The following is a 27,410-nucleotide window of genomic DNA, read 5'->3' on the forward strand; positions in this document are numbered from 1 at the left end:
TGAGCTCTGATATAAATAATTGAGCAAATAATTGGGGGAGAAGGCACATTTTTTCCTTATAAAAGAATTTCAATGAACACATCTCTAGAAAGTATTAAAAAAAAACAGAAAAATCACTACTAGAACATCATAATAATAACTATTATAGGCAATTTCCATCAAAGTCAGATGCTAAAATTAGTGACCAAATGTTTGAGGAAAAACTGGATGTTTACATATCCTCAAAGTACAAAGATATTAATCAGAAAGAGAAAAATAGTAATTTCATTGTTAAGAAATCCTGCAGAAACTAGATTACTCGAGTGGATAAGTTACACATCACCAGCAGTAAGAGAGGGCAACATCAGGAACCCCCTGATATGATTCACAGAGAAAGGCACATTACTTCAGTGGTATTCTTGCCACAAGATGCACAGCCTCAGACAAACTCAAATTGAGATATTCAACAAAAATAACACACCAATACTGTCCAAAAGTGGCAAGGTCATGGGGCATCTGCATGGCTCAGTCGGTTAAGCATCTGCCTTCAGCTCAGGTCATGATCTCAGGGTCCTAGGCACAAGCTCCACAACAGGCTCCCTGCTCAACAGGAGTCTGCTTCTCCCTTTTCCTCCTGCTCATGCTCTCTCTCACTATTTCTCCCCCTACCTCTCTCAAATAAAATCTTTTTGAAAAGTGGCAAGGTCGGGACTGCCTGGGTAGCTCAGTGGTTGAGCATCTGCCTTTGGCTCAGGGCGTGATCCTAGGATCTGGGATCAAGTCCCACATCAGGCTCCCTGCATGGAGCCTGCTTCTCCCTCTGCCTGTATCTCTACTTCTCTCTGTGTGTGTCTCTCATGAATAAATAAATAAAATCTTTTTTTTTAAAAAGAAAGAAAGAAAAGTGGCAAGGTCATAAAAAACAAGGAAAGAATGAGAAACCATCACAGATTAGAGGAGTTTAAAAAGATAGAACAAATAATTGCAATGTGATACCCTAGATTTGATCCAATAACAGGAAAAAAAAAACATTACTAGAAAAACAAAACAAAAACTGGTGAAATCCAATATTAAAGTCTGTAAGTTTGATTAATGGAACTGTTCTAATATTAAATTCTTAGTTCTGGTAATCATATTGTGGTTACGTAAGAGGTTAACATTAGGGGAAATTTACTGGGGTGTATGGAAACTCTCTTTTTGAAACATTTCTGTAAATCTAAAAGCATTAAAATAAAAAGCTGTGGAGGCCGAGAAAAATTAAGGCCATTCCACCTCAAGTTTAGCATTAGCACAAGTACAGCCATCTTAGGCCCCTGGGAATAAGAGCTGAGCTTTACAGGAAAAACTGCAGAATGTCCTAGGCAAGGAATCCTATATCAGAAAGACAATAAAGCACAGAATGCCCTCGGCAGAGAATCCCATATCAGATCTTGAGAAACCCCCCCACCCTTTCCCCCACATTGGAATGGAAAAAATTCCTCCACCCCTTCTGAAAATCCCCTAGACCAGCCCATAAAAAACCCAGCTGTAACCCACTTCGGAGTCCAAGCCCCTGCTCTGCTGTATGGAGTATACTTGGACCCAAGCTCGAGCTTGTAAATAAACCCTCACGTACTTGCATCGGTGTCGGCTTCTTGGTGGTTTCTCAGATTCGCAATCTTGGGCACAAAAAGGCTTTCTCTTAAACCTTAATATAAATGTTGAAAATGTAAGGTTAAGGACATCGCTCAGAAACTAGATTCAGGACAGAGAAAATAAGGAACAACAAGGATTTTAGCAGATTTGTCTAGGAAAGCTGAAGAAAGAGAAAACAAAGATAAGAAAGTCATAAATGAAATAATTCAAGAAAACTTTCTAGAACTTGAAGGACATAGCTTCCAGATTAAAAGGATTTACCAGTTTCTAGTACAAAGACTTGTGCCAGGACATATCATATTTCAGAACATGGAGATGAAGAGAAAATCCTTCAAGCTTTAAAGAGAGAAAAATATATAAGTTACACATTTTTTAAAAAAATTGAAATGGCGGGCAGCCTGGGTGGCTCAGCGGTTTAGCGCCACCTTCGGCCCAGGATGTGATCCTGGAGACCCAGGGTCGAGTCCCACGCCAGGCTCACTGCATGGAGCCTGCTTCTCCCTCTGCCTATGTCTCTGCCTCTCTCTCTCTCTCTCTCTCTGAGTGAATAAATAAATATATTTTTTAAAAAATCAAAATGGCTTCAGGCTTCTCAAGATATTTTCAAAATTTTGAAGATAGATAAGTTTTTAATAGCTATTATTTATTCACATTTTTACCCTGAAAGCAGATGTGAGATTTCTGGCACAGAAATCAGAGTTGTTATTACTTACAGCAGTAACTGCATCAGCTCCCTATACCCAGTACCTTACGAGTCACATGATGAGAGCCAGATGTCACACTGCACAGAGAGGGTCTGTCTGAAATTATGAATCTAGGAGTTTGTACAGGGCTGCAAACTGACCCTTCTTCAGAGAGGAGCTTAGAAGCTTTTGATCCCTAGTCATTAATAATCCTTTGGAATGTAAATGACTGGCTTCGGCTCTGCTGGTTCACCCTCTTTCAAATGGTAACTCGCTGAGAGATAAAGCTCCAAGTCTTTCTGGAGGTAACTGGCTATTCAATTACCCTTTAGCCTCCAAGGCTAGTTTTTCAGCCCAGTTGCCATTAAAAGTTTGCTCAAAAAGCTCTAACTGTACAGGAACATGAAATTATTCACTTCCTGACAGGTTATTTTCCGATCTAGAATGCTAGCCCCAGGCCAACCATCAATAAGCGTGAAGGTAAAATGAATCTCAAAAAGTTCACCTCCTGTTCACTCCTCAGATTGCGGATATGCTCCTCCACCAAAGCCAGAGAGTAAATCAAGAAAAAACGACAGCATGGGACAAAGGAATGCTTTTTTACAGCCAAATTTGCATTTCTTTTAGACGCATCTCAAAATCTGAGGATGTCCTTAAAATAGGAGCAGGGAAGCCCAGGTTAGTTGGATTCCATCAAGTGTGGCTTGAGTTCTTTTGCTAGGAGTTGTGACAGGGTGTGTGGAATCATTTACGTCCCCTTCATTTTGAACAGTGGCACAAACTTGAAAAATGGTCACCAGTTCTGAACATCCCTCTCCTATTTTCTCTCATAGATATTGAGGAACCTGGATGTTGTGATCACCTTTGGTGCCTATTTGGAGTTAGAAGATAGGCAACACCAAGCAATTACATTAAAAATGCCTGCAGGGTATTATCCCAACTAATTAATTACAATAGACTTAAATCCAGAAGTAACCTTAAAGTCTGTCTAGTAGAAGCCCCCTTTTCAAAACAGGGAGGTGATTCAGAAAGATCAATTCAGTTGCTCAAAGTTTGTACAGCCATTTGAAAGCTAAGAAGGACTCAAATCCAGGAATCCCCTCTTTTTGCTGATAGACTGGAAGTAATGATAATTGTGTTTCCCATGCTTAAGAACTTTCCATAGATGATTCATGCAATTCTCCCTTTGTTATATCCCACGGTACAGATGAGGAAACCGAAATTTAGGAAGGTTCAATATCTTGTCCAAGGTCATGCAGTTCGTGATGGAACCAGGATTCAAGCCACTCTACTACGTACAAAGCCCACAGAGTTACTAGAGTAGATTGTGTCACTCATACAAATAGTTTGAAAGTTTTTTAGGAGGGAAAAATCTCCACAAAACTAGCTTCAGAGATTTTAGTCAGAAGGATCCAAGATAAAATTCACTACAGAACAAAAGCAGAAAGAAGACTGGAAGATAACTAATAGATAGTCATGCATAGTTAAAAAAAAAAAAAGAAAAAAGAAAAGAAACAATAAACTTTAGGAACTTGGGAGTTTTAGTATATGTGCTGCCAAAGTGAGCACAACTCGGGAGTTTTAAATCCAATCTTTCAAATCTTACTCGTTTATGTTAGGAAGTTTTAGAAAGAACCAAAGCTTTGTATAAACTAAATAGACCCTATGGAAACTCTTTTTACATTTCTGTAAATCTAAAATTAGTTCAAATAAAAAGCTTTCTCTTAAACCTTAATATAATATGTATATAGGGTCTATATAATTAATTGAATTGTTGAAATAAATTGACTTCGTTATTAAATGTCTATATTTAATAATTCTATTTCAGGCTGCTTATAGTTCAGGGATTAATCTTATCTGCAGTTAGAAGAATCAAAGAACTTAGATTTAATTCTATTTTATTTTTGCCTGTAAAGTAAAAATGATATTTACCTCTTATTATTGTGAACTAATTACTGTAAACTATAAGGCAATCTGTAGATGTCAGTTTTATTAACATACAGTCTAGTTCCACCCTATCACCAGAGTTAAACTGCTTCCTCTGCATTATTAAGATACCACTTAAAAAAAAAAAAAAAAAGAAAAGAAAACTCTTAATGATTTCAGAATTCACAGAAGTGAGTTTGGGAAAATAATGATTAATCATATAGTACCTAAAATTAATTCATCCCTACCATTTTCACTCTTCTTTTCTCAAGCCCACATTTTATTCCAGGGTATCCAGACTATTACATGTAATCTTGTTGGCACTAATCTGGCCAACTGATCTGGTGACCTTCCAGTCTGGTTAATATTTCTTGTTTCTTATTGGCTGAAAGATTGAGGGAAGATTGCAGAAAGAGAATAGCTAAAGCAGTCAAAATTTTAGGAGAAATAACACTCACACATACCCATGACTTACATTTAATTATGTAAACAGCATAAGAATGCGGGTAATTAATGTTCCCAACGTTTAATCTTCTAACCATCTCTGTTACCCTTTCTGAGGTCAGTAGTATTTTAAATCAAGTATATCTGATTCCAAGAACCATTTGAAAGCTAAATTTCTTATCTATTACTTATGGAAAAAAACAAGTTTATCTTTTGAAATAAGCAAGAGTATTGTACACTGCAGGAACTCACCATTTGTACTTTGGCTGAAGAAATTAAGAAAGATTATGTAAGCAGCCCAATGTGATAACATAGCTTGAAAGATAGATTTAGAAGGTGAATTAAAGTTTTCTAGAACTTTTCAGGGAAGGGGGGAGAGGAGTGGCAGGGTACAGCTCCTAACACAGATAACCATTTTTACAGAGTTAATTTTGGCACCAAATTCGGTGGCCTTTGATCTGATGTTTTTTTTCCAGCTCACCAGATAATGGAACATGTGAAGAAGGCCAGTGGGTAGCTTTGTGCTACACTGCAAGCATCCATGACATTCTATCTGCAGTTTTCTAGATCACTTGACACAGCCTCTACATCTGAAGCACAGTAAAACAGTGTTGGCTCACTGCTCACTATCTGGTCCTTTGCATGGGAAATGTCTTGGAGAGGTCAAAATATTGGGACTAATTTATTATAGAAACCTAGGGGCAGCTGTTGGCAGAAATGCCACTCTCCTCCAGCCACTTCCCTTACCAGCAGGCTGAAGTTGGCAAGGATATATGTGTGGCCACAGTTGCTCCTTTCCTGGCTTAAGGGCATATTGACAAAGTGGCTAAGGGCTCTGGGTATGGGGACAGACGGACCTGATCTTCAGTTCTGACTCTGATAACAACTTGACATTGGCAGGATTTTTAACTTCTTCAAATTTTGGTGTCTTTGTCGGTAATAATGCAAACCTCAGAGAGGTCATAAAGCATACAAAGAGACTGTGTAGATAGTGCCTGACATCTGGTAAACATTCAACATATGGTGGATTTATTAAACTCCTGATCCTCTTGACTATCCGATGATGGAAGCTCATAGTGAGATGTAAAACCAAACAAGCAAACACGAACCCAGCAGACCCATCAGACATCATCTGTATAAGCAGAAAATGACTACATTCCAAATAATTTTAATGGCATAAGACACTTTTGAAGAATGGGACCATCAGGATATCGGGCTGTCCAATGGCAATCTGAAACCAACAGAAGAAATATCTTTTCTATTCAGGTTTCCACTAGCCTATTTGCTATCTTAGCCTCTGCACCTTGTCATCCTTAACTCATTGGTGGGCTCTAAGGGAATACCTACTGACTCTCAGTTGTCCTTTCAGGCTGCTGCTGAACATATTCTGGGTTGCAAAATGGAGCTCCCTCCATTAGAATCTTCTGAGTTATTAATATACTTCTTAAAAACTGCTGGAAGCCCAGATTGTTTTCCAAAATTACCAATAAGAAAAAATGATGGTCATTCCATGGAAATGGTAATATTTAGCAAATATGTTTCTGGTATATATTCAAAAAAGTCATTTGAGAATGTTCCTTTCAGTACCACACATTTCATGACTGTATCTAAAACCCTAACTTTCTAAAGTATGTTCTGTGAACTGGATTAAAATACATACCACAGCAGATTGTTTTTTAAAAAGCATCTTGCTTATTTGTGATAATTTGTAAATCTTCTATAAAGTTTTATAAAACTTAGAAAGGCAATCATTTAACTCCACCCTGAATAGTAAGTTCCATGAGGTGGGACTGGCTTGCCTTGTTGCAAGCCCAGCACTTGGTCCAACGCCTGGCACATACAAGGCATTCAATAAACATTTTCTCACTGTATAGAAAGAGTTTTGTGTAAGATTAATGGAAATATCCTCAAAAGCAGAGCAAAGTGATTTAGAAAATTGGTATTCTGGAACTAAAAGTAAAACCAAAAATTTGGGGGAATATTGTTAAGTCGCTTTGGTGAGGAAGATACAGATCATCCTAGAATTCATACAAACTAGGAAGGGAAAGGTTGAGTGTGGTTTTAGAAAAACAAATATAAAAATATCAAAAAAAATTAAGTGATTTCAAGGTGCCTGGCTGGCTCAGTCAGTAAAGCATATGACTTAAACTCAAGAGTCAGGAGTGCAAGCCTCACTCGGTTGGTGAGTTTACTTAAAAATAAAATTTAAAAGGAGCACCTGGGTGGCTCAGTTGGTTAAGCAGCTGACTCTTGGTTTCTGCTCAGGTTGTGATGTCAGGGTCATGAGATGGACCCCCGTGTCAGGCTCTCCTCTCAATGAGGGAGTCTGCTTGGGATTCTCTCTCCCTCTCTCCACCCCTACACTCTCACTCTAAAATAAGTTAAAAAAAGAATTAAAAAGTAAAATTAAATTTTAAAAAATTAAGTAGATTTCATATATGAAACTCAAGAGCCAGATCTCAAAATTCCAATTCTGACCCTGCCATCATATAACCCCCCCACCCCCATAAAGCAGGGAGTCATCCAGAGGCATGTTTATTCTTGACCACATGCCAAGGACCCATTCAGATGATGGGAGATTACAAAACCCAGGACAACTCTAAGATGAATAGATGAGTATGTGAGAACCAAGCCATGAATGGGTTAAAGATTACAGAAATGCTAAAATACACATAACTTCTATAGACACTTCTAATCAGGAAGACTAAATGAGGTTAGGTCTACAGCTGGGTGCTACAGGTTATTGACCGAACAGATGTCAAATGAGAACTGCAATTTCACTTCTACTTTTCTATTGAGAATGTCCATTGGGAAGAAGTGAACATTTATGGTATACCTAAAAAGTGGTAGGTGCTGGGCTAAATATTTCATTCTAGTTATCACATTTGATCTTCACAGCAGCCCGGGAAGTAGAAATCCCCATCACTATTTTAGAAACGGCAATGCTAAGGTTCAGGGCAATTCAGGACTTGGCCTAAGTTTACATGGTAATGGCTTCGCAAAACCAGGATCCAATTCAAGTTTGCTTCCAAAAGTCTTTCCACTAAACCACATTGCCTTATTATGCTGAATTTTAAAAAATAATAATAAATCATGAGAGACACAGAGAGAGGCAGAGACATAGGCAGAGGGAGAAGTAGGTTCCCTGCAGGGAGCCAGATGCCAGACTGGATCCCAGGACCCTGGGATCACGCCCTGAGCCAAAGGCAGACGCCCAACTGGTGAGCCACCCAGGCATCCCTATGCTGAAAAATTTTGCATATATATTGGTAATGGGGAATCTCTCTTGAAGAGATCATGAAGATACACAACTGCTGAAAACTGTCCTAGTCCAGATGAATTATATCTACAATCCTTGAGATAAAATTAGTATGGTGACCTTTAAAAAACATGGATAATAGGTGATGGGCAAATGGTATTATTTTTAAAAAAGAACACTTAAGACCCAGAGTGGAAGCACACTGTGCTAGGCAGGGGCCAAGTCTCTTCTGCCTTTTCATCTCCAGGATTCAGCCCAGGCCCTCACACATAATGCTTGATATATGTTCAATAAATGATATGCTACCTTTACACATCTCAAGCGTTATCTAATAGATTAAGAACTAAACTTATTTTGAACAGTTCCAAGGGGGAGAAATTCCCAGCTACAAGGGGGTGCTAAAACGAACACAAAATTCAAGATAATGAGCAGTTAGGGCTGTCTCAAAACAAATGGCAGTGTATCATCAGGGAGGTAGGGAGTTGCCTATCACTAAAGTGAGGTAGGGAGTTGCCTATCACTAAAGTGCTCCTTGATCTAAGCAGAAGGAAGCAGAATGAATCAAGCCCTCACCTCTGTGATGGTTGTCAGTGGTCATGGTCACCTTGCCTCCAGCCTAATGTCTTGTCTTCCATTCATGATGGTAGGGGGAAGGGAGAGGGTTTAGGCAGTAGAGAAAAGGAAGTAGATGTTAAAGGTAAATAAACGACAGAAAGGAAAGCAAGAGTTCTCCATTGCTTCCCTAGAGCCTCAACTCTTACGTTCCCAGGACTGAGAACTGGAGACTAGAACCTTTATTAAACCAGTTCTATCACACTTATAGGAAAGGCTTCCATGTGCTCTGGGAACTAGTCACCACTAACAGGATTACTCAGGAAATGAATTCCAGGTTCCCAATGATTGAGTTACAGGTAACCTTATAAAAAACATAATCCATTCAATTGGGAGACTGTATAAATTTGCATCATTCTCCTTCACCTCCATTTTTTTTTTTTTTTGCAACAAAATAGTAGGAATTTGTTAGTACCCAGATGGCCTGATAGTGACTTCTTTAATTGCTAACAACCCCAAATTCATGATCAAGTTAAATAACAGGCAATTACCTAAAATTTAGACTTCCTAAATTCTTTTCTTCAATCATTGTCAATACAATGATTAGTTAGAAAGTAGTTACAATCAAGTCTGTCAAATCAAAGACATTCTCTTTGTACAAAGAGAAAAAAGTGGGTGATTTTTAAATAATGAAAAGGTAGTAATGTTGACATTTATAATTTCCTTTCCTCTCACACTATGGATTCAGTGTAAGCGTATTTCAGAATTCACTCCCTAAGACTAGAGGTCTAGCATGATGGCTTCACTGTCCAGGGGACCACTCAAGCCAGCTGGCTGGAAGGAGGCAGTCTGAAAGACCAGAAGAAAGACAAACTACCATGTGATGACTTTGCTGCCACCAAAAAAAAAAAAAAATAATAACCAAAGAAAACATGCACGCTAACACACATACAAACCCAGTACTGGTGGTAGACACAGTAAACCACAAATACATTTCTCATGCAAAATAGGACACATGATAGATATTTACATAATACAAATCAAGTGTGCTGAAAATTAAGCTTTCTTTTCTGGGGTACCACCATGACTATGTGGTTTCAATACCACAGGTTTAACTGTAAAACCATGATGAAGACATCATAGAAAATGTGCTTTGGTAGAACCCTGGATGTGAAAGGTTGCTATGAAAAAATGAAAACAGGAATGATAGAAGTATATTTTCTTTTATATACAAAAAATGAAGTCCCAAAAAGTGGTTTGTTGAAGGAGCTATCAACAAGATGTGAAAATTATTTCTCCTTTGCTTTGGTTAAAACAGCCAAGGAACGCCAATCAGTCCCCCTTCCACTAATAGCATATAAACACAGTGACAGGACTACTTTTAGGACAGAATAAACAACTTTTAAGAAAGGAAATTAAATTAAAGTAAACATTTTACCAATAAATAAGTCTCTTTAAAAGGTAGCATCTTCATCCTACAATCTTGGGCATAACATATACATCAATTTAAAAAATAAAATTTCTCCCACAACAGTAATTACAGGTGTTAATGCAACAAGCTATGAAATGAAATTATTTTAATGTAACTTGAAAAAAAAAATTCCTAGGAATCAAACATAAGTTTTAAAAAATGACATTTTTCTAAAATTGTACATTCTGAAATAATTGACTAATACTTTGTTACAGAAAGTAATTCAAACTATTTTGGTATTCCAATATATTCCTAAAGAAATGGTTAAAAAAAACTTTTCATACACCAAAATTGGAAGTGTTTATAATTCTGTTTATGGGTATGAAATGGTAATCAAATTCTACTTAAAACTGTAACCACCAATGATGAAATATACTTCAAAAAAATAAACATTTGGTCTTACAATCTTTAATATTGGTTAAAAAACAGACTGATGTTTGCTGCTCATGGAAGTTATTTTAATCCAATGTGCAAAAAAAGGTGCAGCTGTCTACTTTTACTTGAAATACATAAGACCAACACTTCTACACTATTTACACACTTAAAAAAGATTTTCCATTTATTAATTTAAGTAACGATATTACATCTCCTTTATGGATAAATCATGTGCTGCAGAGAGCCCAAAAGCTTGATGACATTCTCTTAAGTGACACAAGTGTATCTGAAGAAGCATACCTATTCTTGTCCTAATTTTGATCCTAAATAAAAATCCAATTTCAAAATCAATTAAGAATTATTTTGATCTAGAAAATCTTGGAATTGTTGCAAACGTGAAAACCTTGTCCCTGAGAGCCAGGATCCTATTCCCCCTTTGCTATCCCTCTAACAACTGGTCTATCCCACAAACCCCATCTGTTGCAGAGCAGCAATGCTCCAAAAAAGAGGAACAGAAAGAACTCAGCCCCCAGACCATCGTCATCCCTGTGGGTTTGCTTAGCCTTTGTTTGGGACTTCTGACTACATCTTTTGGGGTGGGGTGTGGGCAATCAAAATGAAGAAGCACTTTAGCAAAGCAACCATTATCTGTCCACAAAAACAGTGAAAAACAGTGATACAAAATTAACAAACCAAATATAAATCTAATACCGTTCTGCAATTCTGGAACTTGTTTTCATATCCGCGGGGGTGTTCTTGGTCAACCACCCACCAGTATTTTCTGCATCTACAAGAAGTACTTTTATTAAGTTATTAAAAATGCTGTTTTGACCATAAGTCCCGTATAAGCGTGATGATTAGGAAATCAATTTACTCAATTATCACTCTGTGCAGTACACATGCCGGTGCGGCAAGCGTACAGAGGAATTAAAAATGGAATAGAAGTCTCTCACTTCTGAACTGGACACAGGAGTTCTCAAATTAAAATCGTAAAAAAGAGAGGGTGGGGGAGGGCTTACTGGCAACATTACTACTAGACACCAGACGGGACAGTGAGACTGTTTGGTCAGAACCAAGGAACACTATTTCCTTGCAAAGTTTTAAAAATACCTAACCAAGCACTGCCTTAAGTCCAGTGAGTACAATGCTCCATAAGTTTCCACAAAAGTACAGTGACTGGCGTTCATGTATTATGAACAGTGCAGTCTCCAGGGCTCAGGCAAAATGGTCCTGTCCCATCACCTCTAGCTACAGGCGATTGTTTCCAACTGCTGCTCCGCTTCGGCGGCCATCGCTGCTGCCTGCAACTGTTCGGTCTCACTCTGGATGGCACTGGGGGTAACCTGCTTCCTTTCACTGTGCATATTGTTCTCGTGCCTTTTCAGATCCGATGCCTTGGCGAACGCCTTGGTGCAAGAGCCACAGACAAAAGGCTTTTCCCCTCTGTGTCTTCGTTCATGATCTTTGAGGTGGGACTTGTGTTTGAAGGCTTTGTCACACATGTGGCACGCGAATGGTCTCTCGTTACTGTGAACTCTCTCGTGCTTCTTTAAGTCTGGGGCACGGATGAAGGATTTTCCACACACCTCACAACTATAGGGCTTATACCCCGTGTGGATTTTTAGGTGTTCTTTCAGGTGGGCCTGTGTAGTAAAACCTTTTGTGCACATTTCACAAACAAACGGCCTATCGGCCGTGTGGAGTTTCTCGTGCTTCCTCAACCTGCCCTCGTCCGAGAACGTCTTCCCGCACGCCTGGCAGGCAATCTGCTCCCGATGGTGGCCGTAAAGTAAATACTCGAACTTCATGTCACTGGCAGCCGTCGTCCAGCCCGGTGTCTGTTCGTCCTTCACTTCACTCATTCCATCATTAAATGTTAAGGCTTGAGGAGTCTGGGACCCCAAATCTTTCGATTCTGGGGTCTCCATGGATTCTACTTCCTGGCCGTAGCAATTTACTTTTCGAACTTCCTCACTCCCCAGCTCTTTCAAGATTGCCTCCTGAACCCTGAGCGTCGTTGTGGGCGACTTGCCGTCCTCCTGACTCGGGGGGGTGCCTTCTACTGTGTCATCAGAGGGACTGTCATCCTGGTCTCCAATTTCTTCCACATCGTCATCCTGAGCGTCAGCAGCATCTCCAATGGGGCGATTTATTTTGAGACAATATTTACTTTTCGACTGGCCGTTATTTTCATCAGGACTAGATACGTCACGCTTCTGAGAACAGAGTTTATCCAAAAATCGGATACCAAGAATCTGACCTGATGACATCATTAAGTTAACATCTTCTTTTTTCACCGAAATCTTTGCTGTATACATGTAGTTCAGGACCTCTTCGAATATATCAGAACGAAGAAAATCTATTTCTATTACTGAAGAGCTATCAACCTCAAGCTTCTTGAAAAGCTTCTTAAAGTAGGTGCTGCAGGCAGCAAGAACACACCGGTGTGCTCTGAATTTCACATCTTCAACCACAATAGCAATATCACAGAATTCTCCTTCCAGGCGTTGTTCATTTAGCGTTTTCAGAAACAGAGTTTTATGATCATCGTCATTATACTTAATGGTTTCAGACATACTGATGAAAAACTCCTACAAAAAAATTTCAAAAACAAAGTTTGATAATTATAAACAGTATTTCTCCATATAGGAAAACATAGGCAGACTTTTACTTCCTGATCAATTTTTAGTACCTAACGATTTCTGAAAATCAACGCTAGAAGTGATTCTAGGTTATAACACACTAATCCCCGCTAAGGGACTTCCATACTGTTACTTCTATTTATCTTAAATACTTAAAAATACTCAAAATACCTAAGAAGTATTTGCTTAGTAATAGTAAGACCAACTTTTATTGGGCACATAATACGTGCCAGGCATTGTTCCACGTGCCTTGCAAGTCTTTACAAATGTACTGATCAAATAGCCTTAAACCTAAGTGTTGCTAGCCCCACCTTTTACATGAGTTTAGGAACCTGCTCGATATTTGAGTCATTTACTGGAGAGCTGGGACCCAAATCCAGGCAAACTACCTGTAAAACCTATGCTTCCTGACAACTGGAGGTGATAACAAATAACTTCAAGGTTTCAGGAAAGAGGGCCAAGGCAAGGAGGTTGGATGCCTATTGTGTCTATTCTAATTCCACGTAGAGAAAAGGAGTTTCAGCGAAATAATAGCGCTCAGTGTTATACTTCCTTGACAGAAGAGATAAATCACTGTTGCAGAACCAGAAAGGGAGATCACTGCCAAAATACTCCACTTAGTGTTGTCTTCTGCTTTTTCCCTCACCAGCTTTGGGCCACTTCTGAATGAAGGTTTAATATGACACTCAGATGGCATTTGGGAAGACAGTGGTAAGGGTCTTCACTCCATCTGGATGCCATCCAGATGAAAGTGTCATCAAGACTGGATATACTTGACAAGTGCTGGAGTAGTTTATAAGCAAAAGAAATACTGAACTGGCAGGAAACATATGGCACAAAAGACCATGTTAAAGAATTACCTTTTTTTTTTTTAAGAATTATCTTTTTCATATAATGTGTTCTGTATGTTTCCTTTTTGAAATATTGTCTTTTTATTTAACAAAGCATTCCCCCCCCAAAAAACAGAAGTGCTAATACATTTTTTATATATATATATATATATATATATATATATATATATATATATATGGAGAGACAGAGAGAGAAACACCAAACTGTATTTCCAAGACTTATTATCCAAAGTTATAGTTACCATGAACAACTCAGGCTATTATCTTAATGCTTTAAACACCAAATTCTTCAGATCAGAATAACTCTGATCAGGGGCACGCCAGTCCTACAAGAGAAAAGGACAAACAAGAATAAGGTAGGATCTCCCTCTATCCCAAATTCTAAACAAGAATGTTTTCAAGAATTAATTTAAAAAAATAAACTTTCCTTTCTTGTCCTGCCACTTGCACATGTACCCATTTTCAGGTTGGGAACAGAGAGGAGGGTGACTGGCAGCATCAGGTCCAGCTCTGAACAGATATGAATGAGAACAGATGAAGGCTGTGGCACTCCGGGCATGCAGGGGGGGTACACTGGGACTGGAGGAATGGATTGGAGAACCACTAAGGAAGTTCTCACCAAAGAAGCCCACGCCCATGTTTGCACAAATATTGATAGCGACATAGATCTAGAAAAAGCCAGTAAGTCTCCCCTTACCACCACCGTGTCCTGCTGGTTATGTAGCCCTCCACATTTATCTCTAGGCTTACATAAACATACAGAGTGTACATCTTTAAATAAACATCAAGTTATAGAAGTGTACATCCCCAACAGTTAACACTGGAGAAGAAACAGTAGCTGCTGCTTTCCTTGCTTCTCTGTGATGTAGCACTGTACCACACAGGCTACATAGTCTTTATGGTTTTATTTGAGAAATCAAGGTGTTTTCACCTCTCTCCTCACAGGAGGCTCCAAGAATTGTCCCTTTAGGAGACTTTCAACTCCTACCAGAGGGGCTCCATCCTGCAGACCAACATCCTGAAAACCATGTTTCCTCCACTGAACAGTGACCACACAAACTGTGGTGTGGTGGGACCAAGAGACTGAGCTGCAATATGCTTACACAAAAATCGTGGTGCAAGACCTGAACTTCCAGACCAACACTCTGAAAACCCTCAAGAGTTCCCTCTACAGAAAAACACACCAGGGTGTTTCCCATCTGCACGGCCTGAGAGCTGGGCAGCCTCACTTCAAAGGACTGTGCGGGTCCCCCAGGTGCACCTCGACCTGCAGTCATCCCCAGAAGGCAGGCACCAAAACCTTCCTACCTCATCACTCTGCACTGCTGTACCTCTTCCTAGGGTGGCGGGATAAAAGTGCATGGGACTAGGGAGAGGGGTGGCCCCGCGGTGCCCAGGTCGATGCACCACTGTGCTTTCCTGGGGGGGGGCTCAGGGTGCTGTTTGGCTCCCGTTCTCTCTCAAGATCGCCGAGGACCGTCTCGTTCTACCGAGGCGTTGCAGTTACCAAGTTCGTACCAAGTTCAGGTGAGTTCCACTGGAAGGCAGCCGCCGCCAGTCGCCCGGGTAGGTGCAGGGCGACAGGGCGAGACGGAGCCCCAGCTGCTCGTGCGGGCGGGGCTGCCCCGGACCGCGGCTCCCCAAGCGCCGCCGTTACCGGGCAGGCGGCAGCGGCCCCCGCGAGGGCAGACTTACATAAGCGGCGGCCGCCGCCTCCCCTGCCCCGGAGCAGCCGCGACAATGGCGGCGGCACGACTTCCCGGAGGCAGGCTCGCACGGTCGGCATGGGGAGGAGGCGGAGGGCCCAGCGCAGGCCCCAGGCGGGCTCGGGAGCCCCTGCGGCCTCGCTCCCATCTCTCCGGGGCCGGGGCCGGGGGCGCGGGGCGCGGGGCGGACGCGGCCGTCTGCAGCCCTCCCTAAACAAAAGCTCCAGCCTCGGAGCCCGGAGGAGGAAGGGCCGCTTGTTCCTTCCTAATCGGAGTCCGGCGCAGAGTGGGGCCCGCCGCTGCGAACCCGAGCGGGAGGGCGGGCGGCGGCGGCGAGCGGGAGCGGGAGCGGGAGCGGGAGCGGGAGCGGGCGTGCGGCCGGGCTCCGCAGCCCCGCGCCGCGCCCCGCGAGCCCGGAGCTCGCGCCCCGCGCACTCCCCGGCCGGCTCGCGCCGGGCCCTCCCCCGCCCTCCCGCGGCCGGGGGCGGGGGCGGCGCGCGGCCGGCTCCGGAGCTCCGCGGGCGCAGCCGGGAGTGCGAGCGCGGGGGTCCCGGCCCCCTCCCCGGCGGGGCCCGCGGCTCGGAGGGGCGGCGCCCGGCGGGCCGCGCTCGGCGCCGGGCTCGGGGCCGTCCCCACCCCCACCGCCACCGCGGTGCACTGCGGCGGTGCGAGCGGGGGCGGCCATGAACTCCGCCGCCGAGGCTCGGCGAGCGCGCGCGCGGGGCCGCCGCCGCCGCCGCCGCCGGAGCCCGCTCGCCGGCCTGCGCGGCCCCCGGGGCGCCCGGTCCCCACGCCCGGCCCGGCCTCGGCCCACGCCCGGCCGCGCTCGCGCCGCACCGCCTCCGGCCGCCCGCCCGCACCTCCTGGAGCTGGCTGGTGCCCCGGAGCTCGGCGAGAACGCGCTTCCTCCGGGCCGCCCCGCCGCGCCGGCGGCCGGCCGCCCCCGCGCCCCCGCGCCCGCCTCGCGGACGGCCCGGGCCCCTTCCGCACCCCCGGCCCGCGCTTACCTGCAGCCTGGCACAGCCACAGACACTCGCCGTGGGCTCCCCGCGCTCACTGCAAGCAGGCCGGGGACGGGGTGGACGCGGGGCGCGGGGGCACGGCGGGTGGCGGTGTATTTTGGAATTTTTTTTTTTTTGGAGTTTGGGGAGGGGGCGGGGTGGGAGGGAATCGTGCACGTCCCTGATGGTAGCAGCCCTCCTCCTGCACGAGCACAGACTGTCTAGCCGGCCGTGAACACCCCCACCGGCACCCCCCCCCTTCCCGTGCATGCGCGGTGCGGGCTGGGGGGAAGGCGCGCCGCCGGCTTGCGCAGGCACGGAACCTCGCCGGGCCTCTAAATGGGCGAACGAGGAAAGGGTTAATCCGGGACCTTGCGACGCTTTCGATGGAGTCTACGGGGCCGCCCCCGGAGGGCCCTGGGCTGCGCACGCGCGCGCACGCGCGCGGCTTGGGGCGCGCGGAGCCCGCGCGCGGGAGAAGAGGTGGGCGGGGCGGGGGCGGGGCCTCGGGAGCCGAGGAGCGTAAGCGCGAGCGCCGCTCGCGGGCACCCGCCCAGTCTGGGGCTCCCGCCTCCCGCTCCGACGCCCGGGCTCCCGCCCGCGCCCGCCGCCGGAGCAGCGCCGGGGACGCGGGAGCGCGGCGCTCCCGTGCGTGTGCATGTTCGTGGGGCAGTGCCGCCCTCGGGCGCGCGCAGGTCGGGCGCTGCGGCTGCGGCTGCGGCTGCGGCTGCGGCTGCGGCTGCGGGGCTAGCCCGCGGCGACCGGCTGGGGGACCCGGGCACCCTCGGCCTTCGCGTTCACCGGCGGACCCGGGGACGCGCGCTTCGGCCGCGGGGTCCTGGCCGGTGGTGCCGCTGCGTTCTGGAGATTGGGAGAATGGCTTGCGTTCAATAAAACGTTTGCAAAGCACATGCAGAACCTGACTTCCTTCTTTGGAACGTGACGGGTGACCCGAGTCTCCCAGAAGAACGGGAGCGTTCTGGATCCCGCCAAACCTGGGCCCGTGCATTGAGTCATCCGGACTCTCAAGGGAGACGCACGGGGGCTGGAGGCCCTAGCTCGGGTCTGTGGCATTAGTGAGATTAGACCTGATTTCATTTGTAGCCCCTTCGGAGGACACTGACAAGAGCACTGTTCTTACATTCAGGTTCAGTAAAAATAATGTCTCCGTTGGTGTTCAAAGCACGCACGTCGTGTTCCTTCCCCGTGATGGTGTCTGGGCTTGTGCCGGGCCTGGGGGCCTGGGAAGTCCCTCCCGCTCCTAGGTGCAGGGCACTACTGACTGCATCACCTCAGAGTTGCTTATGCCGCTTTCTCACTCTCACTTTAACAGCATTTCACAAAAACACGCATGATTTAACATCTAAAAATTAGAGTGGGACCTTCCCCTTGGTCCTATGTGATGATTACACAGCAAAGATTTAAGAAATGATATTGCGCTGGGCTGTATTCAATTCAAAAGAAATTCTGTATGGTCTCAGTTGATTTTATAGTATAAATTTTGACATTAGTTTCAGTGGTTCAAATGGTACTTGTATGTACATCCTCTGATATTCACAAAAGCATGGCATTTAGTAGATCTACTGAATGAAATGGAATAGACCAGTTGTAGAGTCAGACATCCAATTCAAATATTAGGTACATTGATTAGCTTTTTTATTATTTTATTTTTTACTTTATTTTATTTTTATTTATGATAGTCACATACACACAGAGAGAGGCAGAGACACAGGCAGAGGGAGAAGCAGGCTGCATGCACCGGGAGCCTGACATGGGATTCGATCCCGGGTCTCCAGGATCACGCCCTGGGCCAAAGGCAGGCGCCAAACCGCTGCGCCACCCAAGGATCCCTATTTTATTTTATTTTTTAAAAAGATTTATTTACTCATCAGAGATACCGACTGAGAGAAGCAGAGACATGGCAGAGGCAGAAGCAGGTTCCCCGCAGGAAGCCCCACGCGGGACTCCATTCCAGATCCCTGGATCACGACCTGAGCCCAAGGCAGGGGCCCAAGGGCTGAGCCACCCGGGTGTTCCCTGATTAGCTTTTTTAAACCTCAGCTTCTTATTCTCTGAAATGGAGATAATGGAAATCCCTAACAGAGCAGTTGTGCAGATTAAATGAAATGATGCTCAGTTAAATGCTTAGCTCAAATATTAGCTCTATGATGTTAAGTGACCTGCCCACTCTCCACAGATGGTGGGTTTAAGTGGCAGGGGCAGGGCTGCAATGGCCAAAGTTCATGCTCATACTTGATACCTATGTGGCCTCATTTCTTCTAACGCCATAGGCTGGGCTTGTTTATTCTTGTTTACATGGCTTTTAAGATTACATTTCAATCCTGTTTTGTATTTAAAGGGAATAATAATAGTACTATATCATAGGGTTATGCTATCAAGCAGTAAAGCTGTCAGTGCATTTACCAGTGTGTGGACATGGCTAGCATTTAGTTAGGGTTCACTGTCTGGCACTGTTCCTGCTTTCATTACCACGTAATTGTATGGGTTTATACACTCATTCTACATATATTTATTATCAGCCTGCTATGTAAAGACAGTCTTTTTACATATGGCCCCGTAAAGTCTCCCCAAGATTTGACTAATCTGATGAAATTGAAGGAGTTCAGAAGAGTTCTCAAGCACTACCTTGCATTTCCCAAGTGATAGATTCCTGGCACCTTGGCTTTTGCATCAATTAACCCTCTTTTCTCATTTGTTCTATAGGCTCTGCCTGTGTGTTTCTTGCTTCCTAAGGGTCATGGGGGATGGTTCTAAATTAAAGGGGCCACTCCATGGGAAAGAGGAGGATGGTGATGAGAAACCATACAGGAAGGGCCTGACCCTGACCTGGCACTTTGCCTGGTCACCAGCCTTAACTCAGCACTGGGTAGCACCCAGGAGGCCCTCAGTAAATACTGATGACAGATAAGTGACAACCTAGAGCTTGATACCAAGGGGAGTTACATGGGCACATTGTGGGATTGACAGGAGGTCAAGGGTCTTCCTGAAATGCACAGACCTGAGGCCCTTGAAGGAAATCTTGTCTTCCCTACCAGGAATGCGGTTAACTCTATGTGGGTTTCTCTGTCTAGCTACTCTGCTGGGAGCACCCAGTTTCTCACTTGGGATGCCCAGAGACTCCTCTTGAGTTGAACCTGCTTCTGAGGATTGTGAGGCCTGATGTATGGGGTCTGTGGTATGGAATCTGGAGTGGTTATGGAGCAGCTCCCAGGGACGTTTGGAAAGGTTAAGTCTTTTGGGGTTCTCATAGATGGGTGGAGTTGATTTCTCTATCACACTGACTTGGGCCCTCTGATTGGTTTTGACCAGTGGAATGTAGGCAGACAGGAGGATGAGCAAGTTCTGCGTAGAGGCTTGGAGGAGCAGCCTCTTTCTGCTCTCCCTCCTGTGTTGTGTGTGGTCCACAATGAGAAGACCATGCCCGTGTTGCTACTGCCTCTTCCACTTGGGCTCTTCAATGATAAGCAGACCTGAGAATGATGCTGACCCAGAACCTGAGCCCAGGTAAGCCAAGATGAGTAACAGCTCATCCATGAGTCCATGAGTGAGAAGTAAATGCTTGTTTTTAAAAATCCTTGAGAGTTTGTGTTTTGTGATTTGTTATCACAGCCAGACCTGATATGCCTGCACAAGGAAAAATCTCCCACCACAGGCCAGTCAGCAACCTCCCCTCATTGCTCTGAAAACACTGAATATAGTCAATGGACAAGGAATAGATCCCATCCCTAAAAACACAGAGGTGTGAATATACACATTCAACAAATAATCACATAAATAATCTTACAATTGCACATTGTAATCCATGCTTTAATAAACGTGAAAAAGCCTAAGATGTGATAGAAAAGAGGAACAAATTTTTAATTGAGAAACCAATACAAGTGTCTCCAAAGATATACATTTAAGACCTGAAGGATGAGGAAGATATAGGAAAAGAGGGAAATGGTATTTCAGTCACAGGGAGAATAGGAAGAATGAAAGGGTGTGTGTGACGCTCTGCAGCAAGACGGAGTGACCAGGGTACAGTGATACAGTGAGCATGGCATGGGTCAGGGGCAACAGCAGGACCTAGACTTGTCAGTGCCTTGTGGCTGCGGGAAGTGCCTTGGCTTTTATGCTACGCACAGTGACAGCCATCAGAGGGCTTTTCTTTTAAAACTAACATTGACTTAGGTAAATCTATTAGTCTCACAACTAGAATAAATTCAGCCCTTGGAATACAGACATATACTTTTTTTTAAAAAAAATAGGATTTTATTTATTTATTCGTGAGAGAGAGAGAGAAAGAGAGAGAGAGAGTCAGAGACACAGGCAGAGGGAGAAGCAGGCTCCATGCAGGGAGCCCGGTGTGGGACCCGATCCTGGGTCTCCAGGATCCTGCCCTGGGTTGAAGGCGGTGCTAAACTGCTAAGCCACTGGGGCTGCCCCAGACATATACTTTGAATTTCAAATATCTCCAATGTTGAGACCCCACAGGTGAAACTCTTATCACGGTTCATGTTATGTTTTAAACACCATCAAGAGAAATACAATCCTTCACTATCATATAGAAAAGTTAACAATTTATTCATGAAATTCACTTTTGAGTAAATACGTTTATTAAGCACGATGGTAAGTAGTACAATTCCAGGCAAACTTCCATTTGAGCAGCTGTAGGATTACTGTTTCTGGATCAGTAGAAGAAATTTGCTAATTAACAACAATGAAAATACCATGCACTATCTGAAAACCAAATTTAAAAAAACAAATTACTAATAAGAACTCACATTTATAAAGTATACATTTGTAAAACATTATCCTAAGAATTCTATGGCCATGAATTGTCATTGGAACTATTTTATAGTCACTTCAATATTAGCAGTAGGACCAAAAGAGGAAAAGCTCAAACTTATTTTAGAAGAAAAAAAAATATTATTGCTGTGTTTCCAGATTATTTTAGTGGTCTTGTTAAAAATAAAAGTACTGTAATTACATTACCTACAAATAGAATAAAATGGAAGCAATTGATCTATACACGTCACATTCAAATAATCTATGATAATAGAACATTATTCTAAGAAGTATAATTATATCAAACTTCCACTTAAGCCATTAGATAGTCTCTTAATTAATAGCAAGAAAACTAGAAGACAAAAAGTTACCTTAGTAGGAAGGGGAAAAAGTACCTTGTGTTAGTTCTGTATCTTCAGAACTCTGCTTTTTGGAAGGTAGGTTATACTTAGAATATGATTCGCTTCTGTTTTCTGGTTTTGTGGACAGGAGATTGAATACAGCACTTCCTGAAGACATTTTTTATTGCCAACTTTGGACGTACTGGACCAAGGAAGTCCCATGGTATGGTGAATTTCAAGGGAGGTTTGTTCTCTTTTTCTAGAAGAAGGAAAGAACAGGATATCCTCCTTTCAGAAACTGCACCCTAGGACTTCTCTGTCACATCTGACCTCTGAAGGAAGAGCCTGGGTCAGCAGCCACTCTTTGAGGGGGGAGAGTTAATCAAGAGAATGCCTTGAACATCTGCCAAGGCAAGGAGCACGAGAACAAGCATGCTTTACAGTTGTGTAGGAATTTTGCATAAGAATGGAGTTGGCTGAATGGAGGGATCCTTTCTGTGTGGGTTTGAACCTCATGGAACATCTGGTTTCTTCTGAGCACCAGATCCTGGATCCCTATGCCAAGATGGCCTGTTGCTCCTCCTTTCTCTGAAATCTGGTCACCCAGAGAGTTCCTTCATGATCTCCTTGGGTTAACATTAGAAGGAACTGGGTGAACTCTTTATGGGAACACTCTGTACTATCTTGGCAATTCTCTACAAATATTATATTATTTCAAAACAGACAGTTTTTCTGTACAGGGAATTATTTTTCTCTGGCTACTTTCAACATCTTTTCTTCGTTTTAGTTTTTAGCATTTTGATTATGATATTTCTGGGTATGGAGTTCATTAAGTTTATCCTATTTGGGATTCGTTGAGCTTCTTGAATCTGTAGGTTCATCTTTCTCTGAATTTGGGTAGCTTTCTGCTAGAACTGATAAAGGAATTCAGTAAAGTTGCAGGATACAAAATCAATATACAGAAATCTGTTGCATTTCTATACACCAAACGAATGAAGTAGCAGAAAGAGAATTAAGAAAACAATCCCATTTACAATTGCACTAAAAATAATAAGATACCAAAGATAAAGCATACAGGTGAAAATCTATACTCTGAGAACTATAAAACATGGATGAAAGTAATTGAAGATCACACAAAGAAATGGAAAGACATTCCAGGCCCATGAATTAGAAGAATGAATATTTGTTAAAATGTCTATATTACCCAAAGCAATCTACACATTTAATGCTATCCCTATCAAAATATCAACAGCATTTTTCACAGAGCTGGGACAAACAATCCTAAAATTTGTGTGGAAGCACAAAGACCCTGAATAGTGAAAGCAATCTTTAAGAGGAAAAAGCAAAGTTGGAGGCATCACAATTCTAGGCTTCAAGTTATATTACCAAGCTGTAGTAAATCAAAACAGCATGGTACTGGTACAAAAATAGACACATGGATCAATGGAACTGAATAGAAAACCCAGAAGTAAACTCCCACTATAGAGTCAATTAATCTTCTACAATACAGGAAAGGATATCCAATGGGAATAGGGCAGTCTCTTCAACAAATGCTATTAGGAAAACTGGACAGTAACATGCAAAAGAAACTAGAACACTCTTACACCATATACAAAAATAAATTCAAATGAATGAAAGACCTAAATGTGAGGCCTGATACTATAAAATTCCTGGAAGAGAACCCAGGCAGTAACGTATTTGATGTTGACCATAGCAACTTTTTTCTAGGTATGTCTCCTGAGGCAAAGGAAACAAAAGTAAACTAGTGGGACTTCATCAAAATAAAAAGATTCTGCACAGCAAAGGAAACCACCAATAAAACTAAAAGGCAACCTACAGGATGGAGAAGATATGTGTAAATGACATAGCCAATAAACAGTATCCAAGATATGTAAAGAACTTAAAAACTCAACACTCAAATCCAATTAAAAATGAGCAGAAGATATAAACAGACATTTCTCCAAAGAAGTTATCCAGATAGCCAACAGACACATGAAAAGATGTTCATTATGACTTACATCAGGGAAATGCAAATTAAAACTACGGTGAGATATTGCCTCAAACCCATCAGAATGGCTAAAATAAAAAGCACAAGAAACAACAAGTGTTGACAAGGATGTGGAGAAAAAGGAACAACTTTTGCAGTGTTGGTGGGAATGCAAACTGGTGCAGCCACTCTGGAAAACAGTATGGAGGTTCCTAAAAAGTTAAAAATAGAGCTACCCTACAAACTAGCAGTAAAGGTACTCCATATTTACCCAAAGAATACAAAGACACTCATTGAAAGGGATACATGCTCCCCTATGTTCATAGCAGTATTACTTATGGTAGCCAAGATATGCAAACAGCCCAAGGGTCCATCAACTGATGAATAGATAAAGAAGATGCAGTGTATATACACAATGGAATATTATTCAGTCATAAAAAACCTAAATCTTGCCATTTGCAACAAAATGGATAGAGCTAGAGAATATTATGCTATGCGAAATAGAGAAAGACACATACCACATGATTTCACTCGTGTGGAATTTAAGAAAGAAAACAAATTAGCAAAGTGGAAAGAAGAGAGACGCAAACAAACTTCTAACAGTAGAGAACAGACTGATGGTTACCAGAGGGGAGGTCGGTGGAGGATGAGTGTAATAGGTGATGAGGACTAAGGAGTGCAGTTGTTGTGATGAGCACTGGGTGTTGAATGGAAGTGTGAAACACTATATTGTATACCTGCAACTAATATAATACTGTATGTTAACTAACTGAACTTAAAAAGAAACTTTAAAAATTGGGAGGTAGTTTTTTTTTTCTCAAGATTTTATTTATTTATTCACGAGAGACACACATTGAGAGAGAGAGAGAGAGAGAGAGGCAGAGACACAGGCAGAGGGACAAACAGGCTCCATGCAGGGAGCCTAAGGTGGGACTCGATCCCAGGTCTCCAGGATCACGCCCTGGGCTGAAGGCAGGTGCCAAACTGCTGAGCCACCCGGGCTGCCCTTGTTGGAGAATTTTAATAAAATCCGCCAAAACTAAGTTTTGGTTGCTTACTTCCAACATGTTTGTCAACATAATGTTGTCTTCTGTTGATTGTCTTCACAAATGAGTTGAGATTTCCTGGGTCTTTGTACACTGAGTAATTTTGGATTGTGTCTTGCACATTTGAAATATTATAAGATTCTAGACTGCTAAATTCTATGGAAAATGTTGATAATTTTAGTCAACCAGTTAGGTTCTGGTCACAAATTTTAATATATTTTCTGTGGACTGTGATTTGATATTTTTGGAGGACTCTCTGGATCTCTCTCAAGTGTTTTCCAGGCATTAGCCAGTCTAGGGTGTGGGCTGTGATCAGTTAATTCAGTTCTCAAAATATTTTATATGCTGATTAGGATCAGATCCATGCCTTGTGCAGCTCCTAGGTGAGCCTACAATTTGTGAACAATTTTATGGGGCTGCTTTCTGGGCTCCTTTCTCTTTGTGTTTTTTTTTTTTTTTTGGTACTTTCTGCCTTCCTGGAGTCCCCTTTTCCTATTCTTCAGTCAGAAATTCGGGGCACATGTATGACAATCTGCATCTAGAACCAAGTGGTGGGAGGACCAGAAAGGAAAAAAAATGGTAAAGTTACTGCTGGTTTGGTGATAAGCTTGCTTGTTTCCAATACACTTACCTTAAATAGCTAGGTTTCCTCCCAAGGACTGGTTTTTCCTTTTCAATGTGTTTTTCCTTGTTGTTTTACTTACTTTCAGTTCTATGTATTTCTTAGATTTATTATTTCCCTTTTTAACCAGTGTTATTTAATAATCCAAGTATTATGTAATCATATTATTTTGTTTCTAATGTGGGGGTATTTTTGAGTTCTCTTTTTTTGGTAACTTCTTATTCTGAAAGAATAGAGTAAAAAGAATTCCTATATGCATTTTACCTTTTTCCAGATTTTAGCATTTTGTCCCATTTCTGTAGTCATTTGCTCTTTTTCTCTCTCCTTCATTATCTACACACATATACAAGGCTCGCAACACACATTTTTTTCTGAATCATTTTTAAAGAGTAAATTACAGATATCATGCCTCTTTTCCCTAAATATCTCACTGTGCGATCCTAAAAATAAGGACAGTCTCTTATATAACCAGAGTACAATGACAAAAATCAAGTATTTACCATTGATACAATACTATAATCTACAATCCATATTCAAATTTCACCATTTGTTCCAATAATGCCCCTTATATTTGCATAGTTTTTTTTTTCTAACTGGTTTCAGGATTCATTCCAGAACTACCTTGTCACATTTGGCTGTCAAAGAGCTATTCTTTTGTCATTTATTTCTTGAGTCTTTTTTATATGCTTTAACACCAAGGTTGGCCCTTTTTAAAATTCTGTGGGTTTTGTTTTGCTAAAACATTTCTATGAGAGTGTATTGTATCCTTTTAAATTTACTACACTAACAGCAAGACTCCTTTTCCTTGCTGTAGCTGATTACCAAAGAATATTATTTTCATATAGCCCTGCATTCCTAAAACTTCAGAATAATTTGTTTCCTTTCTTTCTTCTTCTATCTCTTATCAGTTTCACAGCTCAGTGACTTGATTTATACCAGAGTAAAGTATTGATCTACCCTCAAGAGTTTTCTTCATTTCTAGAGGACAGATCTTGAGATTTGACTTTTGTTCTTAAGCAAAGAATATTTCATCCTTGAGAGTGAAACATATATTCTTATATTAATATTCAAAATATTTATTCTCTTTGAGCTAGCATGTTAAGCTGAGCTGAAATTGGCTTTCTCCCGGCTTCTATAAAAATGTGAACACTTACAATTTATGGAATAGATCTTCATCCATCATATGGGCTGATGCTTGTCAATTACTCTTCTACTTTGTGACAATGCCTGGACACATGACACACCAGCCTGAACCATTCCACTTCAAAAGAATGATAGTTTTCTAATTTGCAAATGGATTTCAAGTTAAATCTCCTATTACTGATACTAAATACAAATATCTACCAAATTCTACTTACGTGGAATTCTTGTTTCAGTGACCCAAACTACTTAGGATCATTTTCATGCTACTTTATTGAAACGGATCATCCAGCATATTGACATTATGGCTTATGTAAAATATGTAAACTCTCTGTTATATTATTTCTGATGTTTAGTAAATCGTTTAGTGTACATATCATACAAAGAATTGACTCATCAATTTGGGTTAGAATTAATATTTTAATTTACCAAAATTATCATCATGATGCCAAATATTATTAAAGCTTTTTCAAAAAAAAGAAAGAAAGAAAGAAAGAAAACCCTGCAAAGCATTTATTCTTAGTTTTAGTGAGCTAAAATTATCATTTCCTCTTTTGTACAATCAAAAACTATTTTTCTAAGTCATAAAGATTTCACTCTCAGTACAATGAATAACTCAGTAAAAATTGAAATAAAAACTTCTCTAACCAGCATCTGTACTCATGGATTTTTGCATGGATTATTGCTTCTCTGTACCACTTCCACCCTCCAATACTATGTTTTTGCTGTTCCTTAATCACATCTGGCATGTTTCACTCTCAGTACCTCGTGTACCCTTGCAATATTCAGGCTGAATTGTTAAAAAATATTTCAGTTTCTCATTGTCTAAACACAATTATAATAGTTGATCAAATGGTCATTGAAATAGACCAAACATTAAATATAATATTCTTTAGTTTCTTATCTACTTCAAAATTTAGCCTTCATTTACGAAGTTGGGAGGTGAATCTTCCATTTAACAT

General features: G+C 42.1%; 1 protein-coding gene and 1 long non-coding RNA gene across 10 annotated transcripts; one reads left to right on the plus strand and one right to left on the minus strand.

Moving 5' to 3' along the window:
- Window positions 1-9,682: 9,682 nt before the first annotated feature.
- ZBTB14 (zinc finger and BTB domain containing 14) lies at window positions 9,683-16,853 on the minus strand. 8 transcript variants are annotated; one of them, XM_049112894.1, is made up of 4 exons: window positions 15,126-15,266; window positions 14,243-14,327; window positions 14,060-14,141; window positions 9,683-12,915 (listed from the first exon to the last, which is right to left on the minus strand). In XM_049112894.1, exons 3-4 carry the CDS (start codon window positions 14,060-14,062, stop codon window positions 11,569-11,571), a joined length of 1,350 nt encoding a protein of 449 aa, XP_048968851.1. In that variant the 5' UTR covers window positions 14,063-14,141; window positions 14,243-14,327; window positions 15,126-15,266; the 3' UTR covers window positions 9,683-11,568. The 8 variants fall into 8 exon arrangements, with proteins under 8 accessions (XP_048968851.1, XP_025285238.1, XP_025285234.1 ...); XM_025429453.3 differs by lacking the exons at window positions 14,243-14,327; window positions 15,126-15,266 and adding an exon at window positions 16,531-16,853 and having other exon boundaries at window positions 14,060-14,143; XM_025429449.3 differs by lacking the exon at window positions 15,126-15,266 and adding an exon at window positions 16,531-16,686 and having other exon boundaries at window positions 14,060-14,327.
- LOC112648033 (uncharacterized) lies at window positions 15,218-24,683 on the plus strand. Of its 2 annotated transcripts, XR_004817175.2 has the most exons (4): window positions 15,218-15,344; window positions 19,855-20,049; window positions 21,802-21,876; window positions 23,382-24,683. It is a non-coding gene; the product is annotated as an uncharacterized LOC112648033 (long non-coding RNA). The 2 variants fall into 2 exon arrangements; XR_003128670.3 differs by having other exon boundaries at window positions 21,802-24,683.
- Window positions 24,684-27,410: the final 2,727 nt, after the last annotated feature.

The sequence above is a fragment of the Canis lupus genome, chromosome 7, assembly GCF_003254725.2.
Source record: "Canis lupus dingo isolate Sandy chromosome 7, ASM325472v2, whole genome shotgun sequence".
NCBI classification, from domain to species: domain Eukaryota; kingdom Metazoa; phylum Chordata; class Mammalia; order Carnivora; family Canidae; genus Canis; species Canis lupus.